We start from the raw sequence: 16,230 nt of genomic DNA on the forward strand, positions 1-16,230 counted from the left end.
TGTCTTTTGAGGTACAACATAAATCAGATAACTTTTATGAAATAAAATGTATGAAGTGTTAGATCATATGTGTGCTTATTTATGATTTAGTTTTGATTTAATGTAATTTATAAGTAACCTCTTATTAATCTTCAGTTCAAAAGAGACTATGTGCCTTTTTCAAAGCATGGATAAGAGGCTCATTTTGGTGGCCCAGTGTCCATTCTGATGCCCTGTTCCTTTCAGATTCTCGAGGGTAAATCACCTTTTTTTGGATATTCAATTGCCGGAAACATGGACCTTGATAGAAATTCCTACCCCGATGTTGCTGTTGGTTCCCTCTCAGATTCAGTAACTATTTTCAGGTGTGTAATCTCTGACCTAAAGCATGTTTGGTAATCTGCTTACACTAGAATTTTTTTACCTTTTGAATTGAAATTTGTAACGACTATACTTCAAAGGCAAAGGCTTGTATGAATTTTTAATATTCTTTTTCTCTTCAGAGTAGTGTAATGATGTAATAAAAACCTATTTTGTAAAGTCTTGCTGTAATTTTGAACTAATTTTTTTAAAAAGGTCGGAATTGGTGGAAAATTTTTACTTTTGAATATATTTCAAAAACCTTTATTTTCATAAAAACTGAAACAAAATTTGACAGTATAAAGAATATAAAGAAGGAAATAAATGTCCTATATTTCACCATCCATTATGAAACTCCAAAATTTTGGTTTATATCCTTCTAGTTTTTAATTTTCTGTGAATATACACATATGTTTAACAAAATTGAGATCATAATGTACATATTGTTTCGTAACCTACTTTTGTTGGTTTGTAACGTATAGTGGCCTTTTTCCATGAGTGAGTTTATAATGCATAGTGGGCTATCTCCCTGTCATTGAGTACTTTTCTGAAATGAAGTTAATGGTTGTCTGAGATATCCCATGGCCGGATCATAGTTTACTGCCATACTGTCATTGGACATTTATGTTGCTTTCCAGGTTTGGTTGTTTGCTTGTATTATGATGCACAAAGCTGTGGTAAACATCCTTAATTTTCTTTGTGTCCTGGATTATTTCCTTATGATAAATTCCTAAAAGTGAGTTGCTAAGTTGAAGGGCCATGTGTGTTTTAGGACTTGTGATTCAGGTTCACCAAAATGACATCCAGACAGGCTGCAACAATGTGCCCATCAGCTATGTCTGAGTCCCCTATCCCAGCAATTCCATCACTGCTGGAAATCACCAGGAAAAATTGTTTAAAAAATTTTTTTTATTATTTAAATAGTAGCACATTCTTTAAAAAAAAAAAAAAAAGGTTAATACAGAATTGCAGTTAAGTGCAAGTTCCCCAATATTCTCTTCTTCCACGAAACAGCTTTTAATAGTTTTGAGTCTCCAGTTCTAGGGTATCATCAAAAGCCCATACTATAACTGCTGTTCTCTATTTTGGTTTTTAAAAATTAATCTCTTCAGTTATCTCTCCTTGTTAATGCAGATACATAAATCTTACTCTTTCTAACAACTTAATATTATTCCATAATATGCATTTAATGAATCCTCAGTTGATGGAATTTTTAGACAGTCTTTGACTTTTAGCTATTATAAACAGTGTGCTATATAGTATATGGTATGTATCTCTGTGTAATGGATTTTTTTAAAGAAAAATTCCTAGAAATAGAATTGCTGGGATAAAGGTTAGCACATTTTTGTATTAATACATATACCCACAGAAAAGTTGTTAGCAATTTATGCTCACGATAACAACCTACTAGAGGGCCCATTTTCTCACACCATTACCAACATTGAACAGGATGAATCTATTTAATTTTTGCCAATGTGATACGTGATCTCATCTTTTGATTGAATTTGCATTTCTTTGCTCATTGGTGAGAGTGAACCATTTGGGTTTGTTTTTTTAAACTATTTGGCTTTATAGTCATTTTTATCTAAAGAATCTCTTTAAAGAAATGGGCAGTGATGTACAATGAAACCCTAAAAGAAAAAAATCTGTGCCATATGTACACTTGGTACCATCATTACCCTTTGTTCTTCCAGAAGGGTGCCAAGTGTAGATGTGGCCTCTATGTCTAAATAGAATCCTAAGCAAGACCGCTGGGGATAAGAAAACAACACCAGGACACTTCTGAAGAGAATACTATTTAAAAAAACTAGAATATACTGTACATTTATATAATGTAGTATAGAATACTCTAGAAAAATAGTTTTCTAGTTAAATGGCAAGATCTATGAAAGCCATTTTATATGAAAACTAAGAACCACAAGAGACGTTACAGATGGCAAAAGTAGGAGATGTGAAAATAAGTGGAGAAAAATTTATCTGGGATATTAGGCCAAAGGAAGAAGTAAAAAAAAAAAAAAAAAAAAAATTAGTTAACTGAATGAATGTGTGTTACTACCTTTATATGCCTGTTTCTCTCTGTACATATAAGTGTTAGGTATTAACCTTAAAATAGTCAACATTTTTAAAAGGTGGAAGAGTATAGCATAACATTCAAGTATTTTAGCAAGTTTCCATCAAAAAGCAATTTGAACTTTTAGTTCTAGTTTGAGGTATAGACCTCAGGTGTCAAGAAGACTTGAATTCCTGTAACAAAATTTGGTTACGACGTCTTTCCCAGCAGGTAACCTGACTTTAGCCAATTAAATATTTGCCTCTGTATGTAATTGATATTTTAATATCCTTACTTTCCTGTCCTCATAAGTAGGTTGACTATGAACCCTGTAAATGTGTTCCTTCATTCCTCATAGATAGTATGAAAGTAAATTTCAAAAGCCTTTGATAATAAGATAATAAGAAAATAAGATAACTCCCTTATTTTACAAACAGGGAAAATGGAGGCCCAGGACTTGCTTGAGCTTTTAAGGCTGGATCCTGTGAGAACAGGGTGTGGTACCTAAATCTTCCCAACTTCTGTCCCTGGGCATTTCTCCCCACTAAATTATACTAGTACTTCAGGGTACTTAATAAATAAATGCTAATCAAACATGAGACAGCTGAGCCATAAGATTTGCTTTATGTGTTAAGACATTTTTTATGATTCATATATAATGTGCACTCAAAATTGTGTGTGTATGTTGTGTGTTTAAAAACAGAAATAAAAATAGGATTTGGGCAGAAGTGTGTGTTAAAATATTTCCTTTTGAAATTTATGCCACACTAAAGCCTTAATACTATTATATGTAAAACACTCTAGCATCTGTAGCAACTGGTTTTAAAATATTTGTGAATTTTTGCCTTTTAAATATGCTCTCAAAACTTTAAGAACATATCTACAGGGGCTTCCCTGGTGGCGCAGTGGTTGAGAATCTGCCTGCTAATGCAGGGGACACGGGTTCGAGCCCTGGTCTGGGAAGATCCCACATGCCACGGAGCAGCTGGGCCCGTGAGCCACAACTACTGAGCCTGCGCGTCTGGAGCCTGTGCCCCGCAACGGGAGGGGCCGCGATAGTGAAAGGCCCGCGCACCGCGATGAAGAGCGGTCCCCGCACCGCGATGAAGAGTGGCCCCCACTTGCCGTAACTAGAGAAAGCCCTCGCACGAGAACCGAAGACCCAACACAGCCAAAAATAAATAAATAAATAAATAAAGTAGCTATAAAAAAACAGGATTGATGATATCAAAAGTGTAAAGTCATTTTAAAAAAAAAAAAAAAAAAAGAACATATCTACAGGTGTACTTCGTTTTATCGTACTTTATTGCGCTTCACAGATACTGTGTTCTCGTTTTTTTTTTTTTTTTTTTTAACAAATTGAAGGTTTGTGGTGAGGTGCCATTTTTCTAATATCATTTGTTCACTTCATGTCTCTGTGTCACATTTTGGTAATTCTTGGAACATTTTAAACTTTTTCATTATTATTATTATTATTTTCATTATGGTTGATCTTTGATATTATTGCTACGACTTCCTGAAGACCCAGATGCTGGTTAGCATTTTTTTTTTTTAGCAATAAAGTTTTTTGGGTTTTTTTTTTCTCTTTTTCTTTCTTTTTCTACACACCCTTGTGTCGAGGGGTGACTTTCAATAGATCGCAGCGAGGGAGCTGCTCTGCTAATAAAGTATTTTTTAATTAAGGCATGTACATTTTTTTTTAAGACATCATGCCATTGCAACTTAATAGACTACAGTATAGTGTAAACATAACTTTTATATGCACTTGGAAACCAAAAAATTCAAGTGTCTCCTTTATTGCAATCCTTGCTTTGTTGCCATGGTCTGGAACCAAACCTGTAGTATCTCCGAAGTATGCTTGTAGTTAGGATCTTAGAAATTAGTAGCTGTCTAAATGTAAAATAACAATAGAAAGGTAAACAGTTAAGATAAAGGGAAATGAAGACACAAAATGTAGGCAGCATTTGCCCTTTAATTGGCTCCTGGCTTCCCCAGGAGGGTACTCAAAACCTCTGTGGCCTACTGATAGATGGATTCCAGAAGTTCAAGGTAGCTGTTTGGAATTTGGATTCATTTTCTTGTCGAAACACTATTCTCCAGAATGGCTGGGTTTACCACAAACCCACTAAAGTCAGGGTGACTGAATCCCTGTGGTAGTGGAACCATAGAACCTGCTCTGAGTCTGTGCTGGAGGGCGACGGAGCAGAGAGGTGCACTGTCTCCCCAGCCACCATGCACTTGTACTTCCCTGCCTCTGGGGCAGGGGTTAAGCCATAGGCCCTTGGTGACCCCTTGGCTGTGGGAAGTAGGGAAGAATATGTAAGGGAGAAAGATGATGTTTTTACATGGTGAGAAGGGCTAAAGTTGTGGGACTCAGCTTCTTGTGTGCTTGTGAGGTTGGATTAGGCAGAGCAGAGAGGGGAAAGGATAAAGGATTCAGGGTTTTGCTTATAGACATATTGTGCGGGTAGAAAAGTTGTAGTCAGTACTGGCAGCAGGTGGACAGAGGCTTAAGGTTGGGGGTGGGAGATTCCGAGGGAGGATAGGAAGGGCAGATGTTTGTAAGATGGGGACCCGTAAGTTCAGGATTCGCCTGGATTACTAAAATTCACATGTGTGTAGAAATCCTGGCAGTGAGCACCCCAGGTGTTAGGTGTATGTTGGTGTCATCCTTTTTTGGCAAGATTACTCAGAATTAAAAATGCATGTGTTCTCTGACTCAGAAATTCTGCCTGGGAGTTTATCCTACAGATAAATAGATGTATGTATTTAGGACGCATACATGTGCATGGATGTATATGCAAGGATGCTTGTCAGAGCAGAAAGCCTAAAAAAAATGATCAATGTCTACTGATTAAGGGCTGGTTAAATAAATGATGTTACGTTGACACATGCAACACCACCAGCTGTGAAAAACAACTAGGTTTGTGTGTATAGATATGAGAAGACCTCTGAAATGTTAGTGCATGAGAAAAAGTAACATGTAGAGCGATAAGCATGAAAAGCTCCCACTTAAAAAATAGATGCATGTTATTATATTTAATTTTAGATAATATTTTTAACTGAAACAGACTGATATGTCTGGAAGGACATGCAAGTCTCCTTAGGGGTTTAGGTGGGGACGAGACATATTTGCCTGAAAACTCTGGAACTTTTACATGTCGCCCATATTATTATTTCAGTTTAAAAAACTCTAATATTAAAATCATTGAAACAATCTGTAATTTAAATAAATCATATTTAAACATTTTTATAAATACCGTGTAAACACGTTTTAAATTATCTCTGTTAACAGTTGTTTTCTTTAGCAGTGTGGGAGCAGAAATCACATTGGGGAACATTTTTTTTCCTGTGGTTTTTAAGATGCCACATCTGAGGATGCCTATCTAGTACGTGAGTTCATCTTACCTCCAAGTAGCAAAAGGCTGAGCTTGTTTTTTCCCTCCTTTGTCTTCAGATCCCGGCCTGTGATTAATATTCAGCAAACCATCACAGTTACACCTAACAGAATTGATCTCCATCAGAAAATGCCCTGCGGGGCGCCTAGCGGGATATGGTGAGCGTTTGCGCTGTGTCCACTCTTCCCCCAGTGTCACGTCTCTGCTTGGTGATGGCCCTGCTGCCCTGAGGAGCCACAGGGAAGATTTAAGAGAAATGGGCAAAGGGAAGAGGAATCTGTCAAGTGAATATATAACATTTTACTCATCAGTCCTCACTGGGGGGATTTCAGGGTTGGGGAACGTGTTGGGATTTTTTTCTAGGGCAATAATGCATCTCTTAAGAAATATGTGTTTGATTTTATACAGCCTGAAGGTTAAGGCCTGTTTTGAATATACTGCCAAACCCACTGGTTACAATCCTTCAATAAGTAAGTACCTGGTGCTTTTAAAATTATATCTTTTCTGTCTGCCAGGTTGAAAGTTGCATAAATAATAGAAGAATAAAACTGTAATGGCCGGAATGGGTCCATAAATTCTGGTTTAAAGAACTAAGTCTATCTGTTGTCTCCTCTTTAATCAGGAGGGTGAAACACAAGGGGAAAACTGCATTTGGTCCCCATTTGAAGTTTCCAGAGCAGATGGTGTAGGACAGAATGAATGCCTTGGAAAAGTACTCACTTGCTTCCACTACCGTTTCCTCCATTTCTGTCTTTGAAAAGCAGTGTGGAAAATTGGTTTTGTGCTTGTGAGGTGGCGGGTGGTAGCTGTAGAAGAGTGACCGCAGGAGCCCACGTCCTGCTCTAATAATTGCCAGTTTATAGTCTCTTTGCTGCCCGGTCCCCTCCCAGAGGCATCTGTGGCCCAGAACACCCAAGCTGTGTCTCCGAGGGTGGGCCCTGGGGGGACCTGAAGGCTGGCCTTGAGAACTCAGAGACTTGGGCTCTGCTCCTGGTTCCAACACCGATGCTGACTGACCCTTCAACACAGAGCAAGTCCCTTAACATTTGAGTTTTTATTTTCCTATCAGTTAAAAAAAAAAATGCTTCTGATAGGAATTACTACATAGGATTGTGGTGGAGAGAGCAAATGAGATAAGGTGGGGAAAGCAGGTTGTCATTTATAAGGTCTAGTCCGCTTCCTTTCTTTATAACCTGAATAGGAGTTTTGCCACAAAGTTTGACAAATTTTTAACGATACTCTCACGGTAGTGATGATCACCAAGGCCTTGTCTGGTATGTTTTAGTAGCAGCTGTACCTCTTCAGGAGTAAGCCAGAGTGAAGTCGGGGGCCTAGGAATTTAAAGAAGATCTTTTCCCCAAAGAGGAAGTACAGAGTGAGGGTGATTTCCTTCCTGGGTCGGCCGTGGTCCCAGCAGCTTGGTATCCTAGTGCAGCAATGCCCCCAAGAGAAGCTTTCTGGAAGGACAGGGTAGTCTATTCTCATGGCTTTCAGTTTTTACTCCACCTTGAGATGGAGTGAGTTCTCTCAGGGTTTGTCCGTGTTATCTGAAGTATTACTTTCTTTTCTTTATTAAAAAATGTCTCTTTATAACACCCCAGAATTTGACAACTAAGTCTGCCTTCACCCAATCCATACTGTCATAGGCCCACTTGGCCTTCATCTTACCAGATTTTAAACTGTCCTCAGGTGGTTTCTTCATCTCCTTGACCGTTTTAGGCCCCTTCTTCTGGGCCACCTCCTGCTGTACGGTCTCCCCACAGGATCTGTGGACCTTGCATGCAGTGTGCACAGTATGCGTGTATTAGGACTTCCTACACCGGAGGAGCTGTGGCCTTTCACTTCACTTTTGATGTAGCCGGTATTTTACTGTGTACAGAAAATAGTTTTTTGTGTGGCTTTCAGTGACAGACATATTTTATGATTTCTCACAATCTGCCATCCTCTCAGTATAGTTTGTGTTGTTTTTACCCAAATACAGTGCCTTACACTTGCCGGCTTGGGTGACGGGCCTTTTACCATTGTGTTTGGAAGTAGCCTAGAGAGACCAGGAGAAACAGTGATTCTTTGACTGGGCAAGGAGAGGAAACGGAGACGCGTTTTTATTCTATTGGTCATGTTCTCAAACCACTCTGTTTGCCTATAGATGTGAAATCTCACCAGAACACTCCTTGTCTTCCCCCAGATCAATCATTTATACAAAATAAATTACAAACTTTCTTCTAGCTTTTTATTTTTTATTTTTATTTATTTAATTTTGGCTGTGTTGGGTCTTTGTTTCTGTACGAGGGCTTTCTCTAGTTGCGGCGAGCAGGGGCCACTCTTCATCGCAGTGCGCGGGCCTCTCACTATCGCGGCCTCTCTTGTTGCGGAGCACAGGCTTCAGACGCGCAGGCTCAGTAGTTGTGGCTCACGGGCTTAGTTGCTCCACGGCATGTGGGATCCTCCCAGACCAGGGCTCGAACCCGTGTGACCTGCATTGGCAGGCAGATTCTCAACCACTGCGCCACCAGGGAAGCCCTCTTCTAGCTTTAATGCTGTGCTTGATGCCATGTAAATTAATTTTATATTATATAACTACTCCATTAAGCAAGTGTTTATGGATGGCCTACTATAGATAGAACTTTTTTTTCTGAAGACATTGAGAGAAAACCTGTTTTCATTGCCTTTGCTTCCACGGTATTGGGAAATTCTGAATCAAATAAAGCAGAACTTGCACAAAGCTGCAGAAGTTAATACATCTAAAATCTGTTCCCAGTGTCAGAGTGTGAGCTTATTGTCTGACTAGACTGTTTTAACTCAGCAGTCCTCAGATGTGGTGTTCCATACGTACAGATATTTATAATTGAGCCTTAATGACTATTCTACTTGGCTTGCGCCTCAGAAGGTCAGCAAAAGTGGCCGGCAAGGATTTTAAGATGATGTGAACTGTGTGGAGGGTCAGAAAAGGTTAGAGTGGGTTTGGTAGATAAACGGTTTTAATGCACCCACACCCTCCCCTGCTTCTGCTGTGAGGGGCACTCAGCATGTGAGCCTTCGTCTGGTTCATTGTGAAGTTAGCAGGTCACTGATAAATGGATGATGTCAGGGTTCACAGAGGGCCTAAAATGGAGGCACATTCCATTTGGCAGCCGTGACATTTAAGAATTCTTTAGATGGACACAGAAATTACTATTGAAACTGTCATTTCTAAATTTTGGTCTTCCATATTGGAGCAGCTATTGTGTCAGCGTAAGGATAATGTCACATTGTGTGTGCGCAAATGTGCATTGGGTGTATGTTGGCGTGTATGCTTCTGTTCATCTGTTCTGCCAGTTATATTTATGTCAGGTGTTGTGCTGTTGCTGGGGAGTACAGTGGTGAACCGACCAAGGAGGTCCCTGGCACGGCTTTGCCTGGGAAGATGGTCAGGCCCACAGCCCAGCAGGCTAAGTGTGGTTATGAGAGGAATACGGTTGGACCCCCAGGAGGGGCGAGGAGAGGCTTCCTAGAGGAAGTGATGTCCACGCTGAGATCTGAAGGTTAGTCAGCCAGTGACGGGGAGTCAGAAAGTGGGGGGTGGTCCAGCCGGCAGAAGGGGAGAGTGACTTGTGCAGAGGCCTAGGGGAAGTGGGAACCTGCATGTCTAAGAGGCTTTGTAAGGCAGTCGTCTTTTGTGTTTGTGACAGAGACTTTAGGAGTTGCCTCCATCCCTCACTGTAGGACCCTGGGCCAGCCACCTAGCTCTGTGGGCCTCCAGTTCTTCACCTGTAAGAAGAGGGAATTAAAATAGATGCTCTTAAAAAGGTCTCTTCCAAACTCTAATGTGAATATTAGAACATGGGTTATTCATTTTCTGTATTTTCTGGAGCAGATTTTTTTTCCTTGAGGCTACCTGCTCTGGCCCTGTACATACTGGTTCACTTCCTCTTCTGATGGTTAGTGAGTGATTAATAAATGTAAGTCATTTAAGTATTGGCCCATAAAGAAACATAGTTAGAGTTAGCAGTTACATATAGCGAACTGGCAAAGAATGCATTCTGAAGTCGAGAAATGAGATTTTGATCATCCAAATCCTAGCTCGTCTCCAAGCTCTGTTAGTGTAGGTAATCACAAGCAGGATGTGCCTTCTGGGGCTTTGGAACTGGAAACTTTGGTTGTCGGAGTTTTATTAGCTGACAAACGGGCCCTCTAGCCCCTGAAAGGAAGTATATTTTACCTTTTAATTCTTTTTCTTTTTTAAGTGAAAAGTCTCATCCTATTGTCAAAAGACATCTCCATCTCTAATATATATATTGTTTCTCTTTTAGACGACTATCCTTTATCAAAGCTTCTTAAACTTTAATGTGTATAAGAACCACCTGATGATCTTGTTAAAATGCAGATTCGGGTTAAGTAGGTCTGGCTGGGGCCCAAGGCTCTGCATTCCTGACACAACCCAGGAGAAGCCCCTGCTGCTGCTGCTGATCTAGAGAACTTTTTTGAATTTAAGCATCGGACTGTTGAAGGGGGAGTCAGTTTAGGTGCTTAGGGAGTGTTGGCTGCCGTCCTGTTGTCTGAGGTACTCTGAGTTCTAGAAACACAGTCAGAAACTGATTCTTAGTTGCTGCTCTGAGGTTTTGACTTATTCTCGAGCTCCCCCAGGTGGCCCAATGGAAACGTAGCTTTAAAACATTGTTCACAGCAATGGGTAGGAAAGAACAGCTTGATTTGAAACATCATAATTCAGTCAGAATGTACATTACCAGGAATTATGAAGGAAAACAATGGCAGTGGGAAAAAGTGTTCTAGGAGGGATTAAAGTATATCAAAAAGGAACTCACCGTACTTATAGCTGCCTTGTGTATGAATGCACTTTTAAGTTGCCATGATTTTGTTGATTTCACCTAGCCATTGCGGGCACACTGGAGGCTGAAAAGGAAAGAAGAAAATCTGGGCTGTCATCAAGAGTTCAGTTTCGAAACCAAGGTTCTGAGCCCAAGTATACACAAGAGCTCACTCTGAGCAGGCAGAAGCAGAAGGTGTGCATGGAGGAAACCCTCTGGCTCCAGGTGAGGGCTGCAGACAGATGAGTTCTTTAAAGGGGGGTCCGCGGTGACATGTGGAGATTTCTGACATTTATACTAGCAACCCATTTTCCAGTACAAAGGAAAGCATTGTTTCGGAGTTCCCCAGTAGCATGTATATCATGCTTAACTGTATCTCTGCATACTTTCCAGGAAAATATCAGAGATAAACTGCGTCCCATCCCCATAACAGCTTCCGTAGAGATCCAAGAGCCAAGCACTCGGAGGCGAGTGAATTCGCTTCCAGAAGTTCTTCCAATTCTGAACTCAAACGAACCCAAGTCTGTTCATACAGATGTAAGTCTTTCTGACTTTCATTTTGCCAATTGTTTGCCATGTTGTTACGCTAAATCAAACATCTCTGAAGGCAATAGAACTAGTGATTGATTTGCTCTAAAGGCCATTGCTTTGTAGTAAATAAGCTTTTTAATATATGCAAAGTTTGTTGCAGAAAATGTTTCCCAAATTAGCAGTGAACATACAGGATACAATTGGGAGCCAGATAGTATTTTTCTTAATAATTTTTGCCCACTGCAACTTATTGAGACTATAATTGACAGAACTTATTATTCTCACATCAAGTTTCTCCTGTAGCTTTTTGTAGGAAGAAAAATGCATTGTATTTTACCACTGAGAACATTAAAATGTAGAGAACAAACTGTTGTTAGTCTGAACGTTAAAATCAAGGAGTATCAAAATTCAGCAAGGCAAAAATGTATTAACAGTGAAATAGTCATTTAGTGCCTAATGTAGCCTATGTAATCTTAGGAAGAAAAATTTATATTGGATGGCTTGCTGTATACCTCTTATGAGGTGTGGTCTGTTTGCTAGGGTTTAGGATGGCTGAGATGCCTGCTTAGGCTGGGGAGTGGTGACATCTTGATTTGGCGTTTTGTACTTGTCAAAATCTAGTTCATACTGGAGTGTCCACTCTGAGGCACCTGGTTCTAATGGCTCACTGACGAAGGTTTTCACGAGTGAGTTAGGCTTGGGCGCTGATGCCTAAATCTGCACATTGTAGTGTTTATTGTCATCAAGCATAGTTCCTTGTATACTTTTCAATATACTCTCAATGTCATAGTCACATTAATATTTCTTGTGTATATTCCCAGCTCCATAGTCACATTAAACATGACAAGCAAGGAGACCGTTTTCCTAATTATTTATCAGTGTGATTATTGAGAACTCCTTAGCACAGTGCAAGAGACTCTGCCCTTTGCTTTCCTGACCTTGAACTCTGTTTCCCCATCTGTGCAGTGGGGCTCTGAATAGTATATGTCTCATAGGTCCCTTGTGAGGATTACATGAGTTAAAATATGTAATCAGGGAACATGTGTATATGTATAACTGATTCACTTTGTTATAAAGCAGAAACTAATACACCATTGCAAAGCAATTATACACCAATAAAGATGTTAAAAAAAAAATGTAATCATGTGTTAGGTAGCACTGTCATTATTATTGGTAATTCTTACAGTAACCCTGTATAGTAGGAAGGTGGTATCCCATGTCACCTGTGATGAAACTTAGACTCTGAAAGGTTAAGTGACTTGCCCAAAGCCATACAACTGAGTGAGCAGCAGAGCCAGGTTTACTCTTTACTACCCTACAGCACCTCAGTGCCCTGGCCAGAGTGTTCTGAAAACACAGTTTCATTAAAGGACAGAGTGGGCGTTTGATGCAAAGTATGTTTGTAGCTTGGATTCTGCTGTGGTAATTGTCACACAGGGAAATGAACTGTATGGAAACAGTCACCTATTTAGAGTCCTAAGTGATGTCAATTACAACGATTTTGTTTTCCTACAGGTGCACTTCTTAAAAGAGGGATGTGGAGACGACAACGTATGTAACAGCAACCTTAAGCTAGAATATAAATTTTGTACCCGAGAAGGAAATCAAGACAAATTTTCTTATTTACCAATGTAAGAATTGCTCCACAGCAATAGCAAAAATGACTCTGGCTTTGCAGTGACTTTTTGTGAAGGGTTATTGAAAATGTATTGAGAACTTTGTCATTTTCCTTTTTTTTTTCAATAGTCAAAAAGGTGTACCAGAACTAGTTCTAAAAGATCAGAAGGACATTGCTTTAGAAATAACAGTGACGAACAGCCCTTCCAACCCAAAGAATCCCACCAAAGATGGTGATGACGCTCATGAAGCTAAACTCATCGCCACTTTTCCGGACACCTTGACTTATTCTGCATATAGAGAACTGAGGGCTTTCCCTGTAAGTATTTCTGGAGACCATGTTGGATGGAAAAAAACATTGTGTGGCAAGTGAATGTGTTGTGATCTGGTATGTTCTTCTGTTACAGGAGAAACAGTTGAGTTGTGTCGCAAACCAGAACGGCTCACAAGCAGACTGCGAGCTTGGGAATCCTTTTAAAAGAAATTCCAGTGTAGGTGATGCCTTTACGTACTGTATTTTAATGTTTTAAATAACATTACAGTGTCGATATGCTCAGTCTGTGTTAACAGCTATTTCTGTTTTTTAGGTTACCTTTTATTTAATTTTAAGTACAACTGAGATCACCTTTGACACCACAGATCTGGATGTTAATCTGAAGTTGGAAACGTAAGAGTTCTTTCAACCTTCCATTCAGAGTTATTTCATGAAAACACAGCCAGTCAATGAATTGGCCTTTATCTAAATCATAAGAGAAGTGTAATTTAATGAGAAAACTGACTGTTAGAATAAAACCCTATTGTTTCCTTTTCATTTTCAGAACAAGCAATCAAGATAATTTGGCTTCAATTACAGCTACAGCAAGAGTGGTTATTGAACTGCTTTTATCGGTCTCCGGGTAAGTGTTTGTGTTGAGCACAACAAATCAGTGTTTGAAAGAACCATTTACAATCCTCACTAAAACTGGTGTTTTTTAATTTAACAGAGTTGCTAAACCTTCCCAGGTGTATTTTGGAGGTTCAGTCATTGGTGAGCAAGCTATGAAATCTGAAGAGGAAGTGGGAAGTTTAATTGAGTATGAGTTCAGGGTAAGTGGCTGCCGTTGGCCCTTCTGTTCTATGTACTGAAAGCTAACATGTGCTGTATATGGTCTTGAGTATGTAATTTTAATAAATAATAATAAATAAACATGATAAAGTGAGTTTGCCAACTTTTAAACACCATACTGGCTTAGTGTAAAAGTCATGTTTTCCAGAATGGAGAACCACAACTGTCATTCAACATAAGATTCTGTTCAGAATCCAGTTCAGTTTGGTCCTAGAGAGTTTTAATGTACATGTGGTGTAGAGAGAAAGGAAGAATCGATTTTTTCCCCTCCAGAGTCTGTCTATAAAACAAAAATCTCAAAGATAATTTCTATCTGGCTTTAGAATGTGTTATGATTTATTTCTTTCGCTATTATAAGGTCATCTCTCTTATTGCTTGTGGTTAACGTTCACGACCTTTCCCGAGCCCAGTTTTGTGATGGTGAATGTGGGTTTGGCGTATGCCAGTAAGGAAGACTAGTGGTTGCTCTGACCCATTTCAAAGTAGGCAATCACAGTGGCTCTTAGTCCAGTTGAATGAACATAATCTCATGGTACGGAGGTGGTTCCTAAGTCATAGGCAGGTTTAGGTCTGTGTGGCTCCAATCATGTTCCTGAAAACACAGTGACCGTTGTGGAGGTGAAAGTCTGAAATAGCAAGAATGGGCCCACCGGTGACTGCAACAGGGTGAAGAGGCAGAATTCTCCTCTGAAAGCATCTCTTAGCTCTGCAGACATGCATGGGACAGGTAGTGGGTGGTGGTCATGGCACCTAGGCAGATGTGGCTGAAGAGAAGTCTGTGGGTTCCGGAGCAGTCCTCCACACAAACTCTTTCGATTTCTGCTGCAGGGAGTTGCTCCCTGCCCGCCCCCAGCTTGGACTCATGGGTTCCTGGCTGCCAGAAGGGTCCTACTCCGGGTCTCTCAGTTGGTATCCCAAGCCTCCCCTGCATAGTAAGGACGGGGGCAGCTTCATTTTTGCAGCAGGTGGGGCTTCCCAGAAGCAGGTTGTGGGCGCACTGCCACCACACAGGCTTTGTCATCTGCCAGGCAGTGTGATACACAAACACACATGTGACTTTTTCCTGGGTCTGTTGAGAGCCTGGCATATCTACACTGCAGATTCTGTTACAACAAAAGTTATTCCTGGATTGAATGGACAATTATTTCTCTTTGATCTCTTTTTTCTTTCTGTTTTTTATTGACAGGAATCTTTAAGCACAAATCTCTATTTTGAATGCCCTATCTATACTCCATTTTTGGAAACTGTGCTTTTATTGTAGTATTATGCCAGATATTTTGGCTTTTTTCTCTTGGCAATAGGAACTGCTTACTTAATTTTATGTTGAGGGAATTACACTGAGATAATACGTATTATTTTCTAACAGGTGATTAACTTGGGCAAACCTCTTAAAAACCTCGGCACAGCAACCTTGAATATCCAGTGGCCAAAAGAAATTAGCAATGGCAAATGGTTGCTTTATTTGGTGAAAGTAGAATCCAAAGGATTGGAAAAGATAGCTTGTCAGCCACAAAAAGAAATAAACTTCCTGAAACTAAAGGTAGGTTGGTGGATTTTACACTTAAATTATTTCTGCGCCTTTGGTAATGGGAGATGGGTGAAGATTAATTGTCAATCATGTGAATTTGGCATTATTTGGGAGGGAGTGCTCAAGAGGTTTGTACAGTAGTGCCAAAAAATTACCTTAGGTGGAACTATTTTGGATATAATTCTTTTCAGGAGGCTCACAACTCAAGAAAGAAACGAGAAATTGCTGAAAGACAGACAGACGATGGTAGAAAATTTTCTTTATTTGCCGAAAGAAAATACCAGACCCTCGTAAGTATTTTTCAAGAGCTGTGAGTGTTTGACAGGAGGTTGGCAGGAAGGCCTTCCCCAGACCACTGCGCTGTAATTCCTGCTCTTCCTTTCCCCCCCAGAACTGCAGCGTGAACGTGAACTGTGTGAACATCGGGTGCCCGCTCCGAGGGCTGGATAGCAAGGCCTCCGTGGTTCTGCGCTCGAGGCTCTGGAACAGCACGTTTCTGGAGGTGGGCTCTGCTGCCGGGCTGTGCCCCTCAAGTTGTCTGCCACCTCCCAGGACATTTCCCTCTTCACTAATGCTTTCACTCACTTTGTCTCCGACAGGAGTACTCCAAGATGAACTACCTGGACATTCTCGTGCGGGCTTCCATTGATGTAACTGCTGCCACCGAGAATATTAAGCTGCCCAATGCAGGCACTCAGGTGAGGGGTCCCCGGGCTTCATTCAGCTCAGAGCAGATCTCTCTCCTCCACCCCGTGCCCGTGGCCTGAGGATGTGCTGCTCTGGAACTCACTTCCCTCACGGCACTGTTACCCCCTTTAAGGAGAAAGCAGATGGTGTCTTTAAGGTGCCGCCCACCC

General features: G+C 40.4%; 1 protein-coding gene and 1 long non-coding RNA gene across 4 annotated transcripts in view; one reads left to right on the top strand and one right to left on the bottom strand.

Moving 5' to 3' along the window:
* ITGA6 (integrin subunit alpha 6) overlaps window positions 1–16,230 on the top strand; it is a 77,195-nt gene that overhangs the window by 46,755 nt on the left and 14,210 nt on the right. For both annotated transcript variants that reach the window (XM_059928100.1, XM_059928101.1), the window contains exons 9-23: window positions 226–344; window positions 5,847–5,945; window positions 6,196–6,257; window positions 10,657–10,817; window positions 10,986–11,129; window positions 12,639–12,754; window positions 12,870–13,059; window positions 13,148–13,231; window positions 13,328–13,407; window positions 13,559–13,636; window positions 13,724–13,826; window positions 15,212–15,385; window positions 15,565–15,663; window positions 15,765–15,875; window positions 15,973–16,071. In XM_059928100.1, the coding sequence (XP_059784083.1) occupies window positions 226–344; window positions 5,847–5,945; window positions 6,196–6,257; window positions 10,657–10,817; window positions 10,986–11,129; window positions 12,639–12,754; window positions 12,870–13,059; window positions 13,148–13,231; window positions 13,328–13,407; window positions 13,559–13,636; window positions 13,724–13,826; window positions 15,212–15,385; window positions 15,565–15,663; window positions 15,765–15,875; window positions 15,973–16,071 (1,719 nt within the window). The remainder of the gene's footprint in view (window positions 1–225; window positions 345–5,846; window positions 5,946–6,195; window positions 6,258–10,656; window positions 10,818–10,985; window positions 11,130–12,638; window positions 12,755–12,869; window positions 13,060–13,147; window positions 13,232–13,327; window positions 13,408–13,558; window positions 13,637–13,723; window positions 13,827–15,211; window positions 15,386–15,564; window positions 15,664–15,764; window positions 15,876–15,972; window positions 16,072–16,230) is intronic.
* LOC132369015 (uncharacterized) overlaps window positions 8,050–16,230 on the bottom strand; it is a 37,251-nt gene continuing 29,070 nt past the window's right edge. The window contains exons 2-3 of one of the 2 annotated variants that reach the window (XR_009504216.1): window positions 10,590–10,677; window positions 8,050–8,261 (exon numbers count right to left, since the gene is read on the bottom strand). This is a non-coding gene — a long non-coding RNA (uncharacterized LOC132369015). Of the gene's footprint in view, window positions 9,535–10,589; window positions 10,678–16,230 lie in introns of both variants that reach the window. The other variant, XR_009504215.1, reaches the window with a different exon arrangement.

This window comes from Balaenoptera ricei, chromosome 7, assembly GCF_028023285.1.
Source record: "Balaenoptera ricei isolate mBalRic1 chromosome 7, mBalRic1.hap2, whole genome shotgun sequence".
NCBI lineage: Eukaryota > Metazoa > Chordata > Mammalia > Artiodactyla > Balaenopteridae > Balaenoptera > Balaenoptera ricei.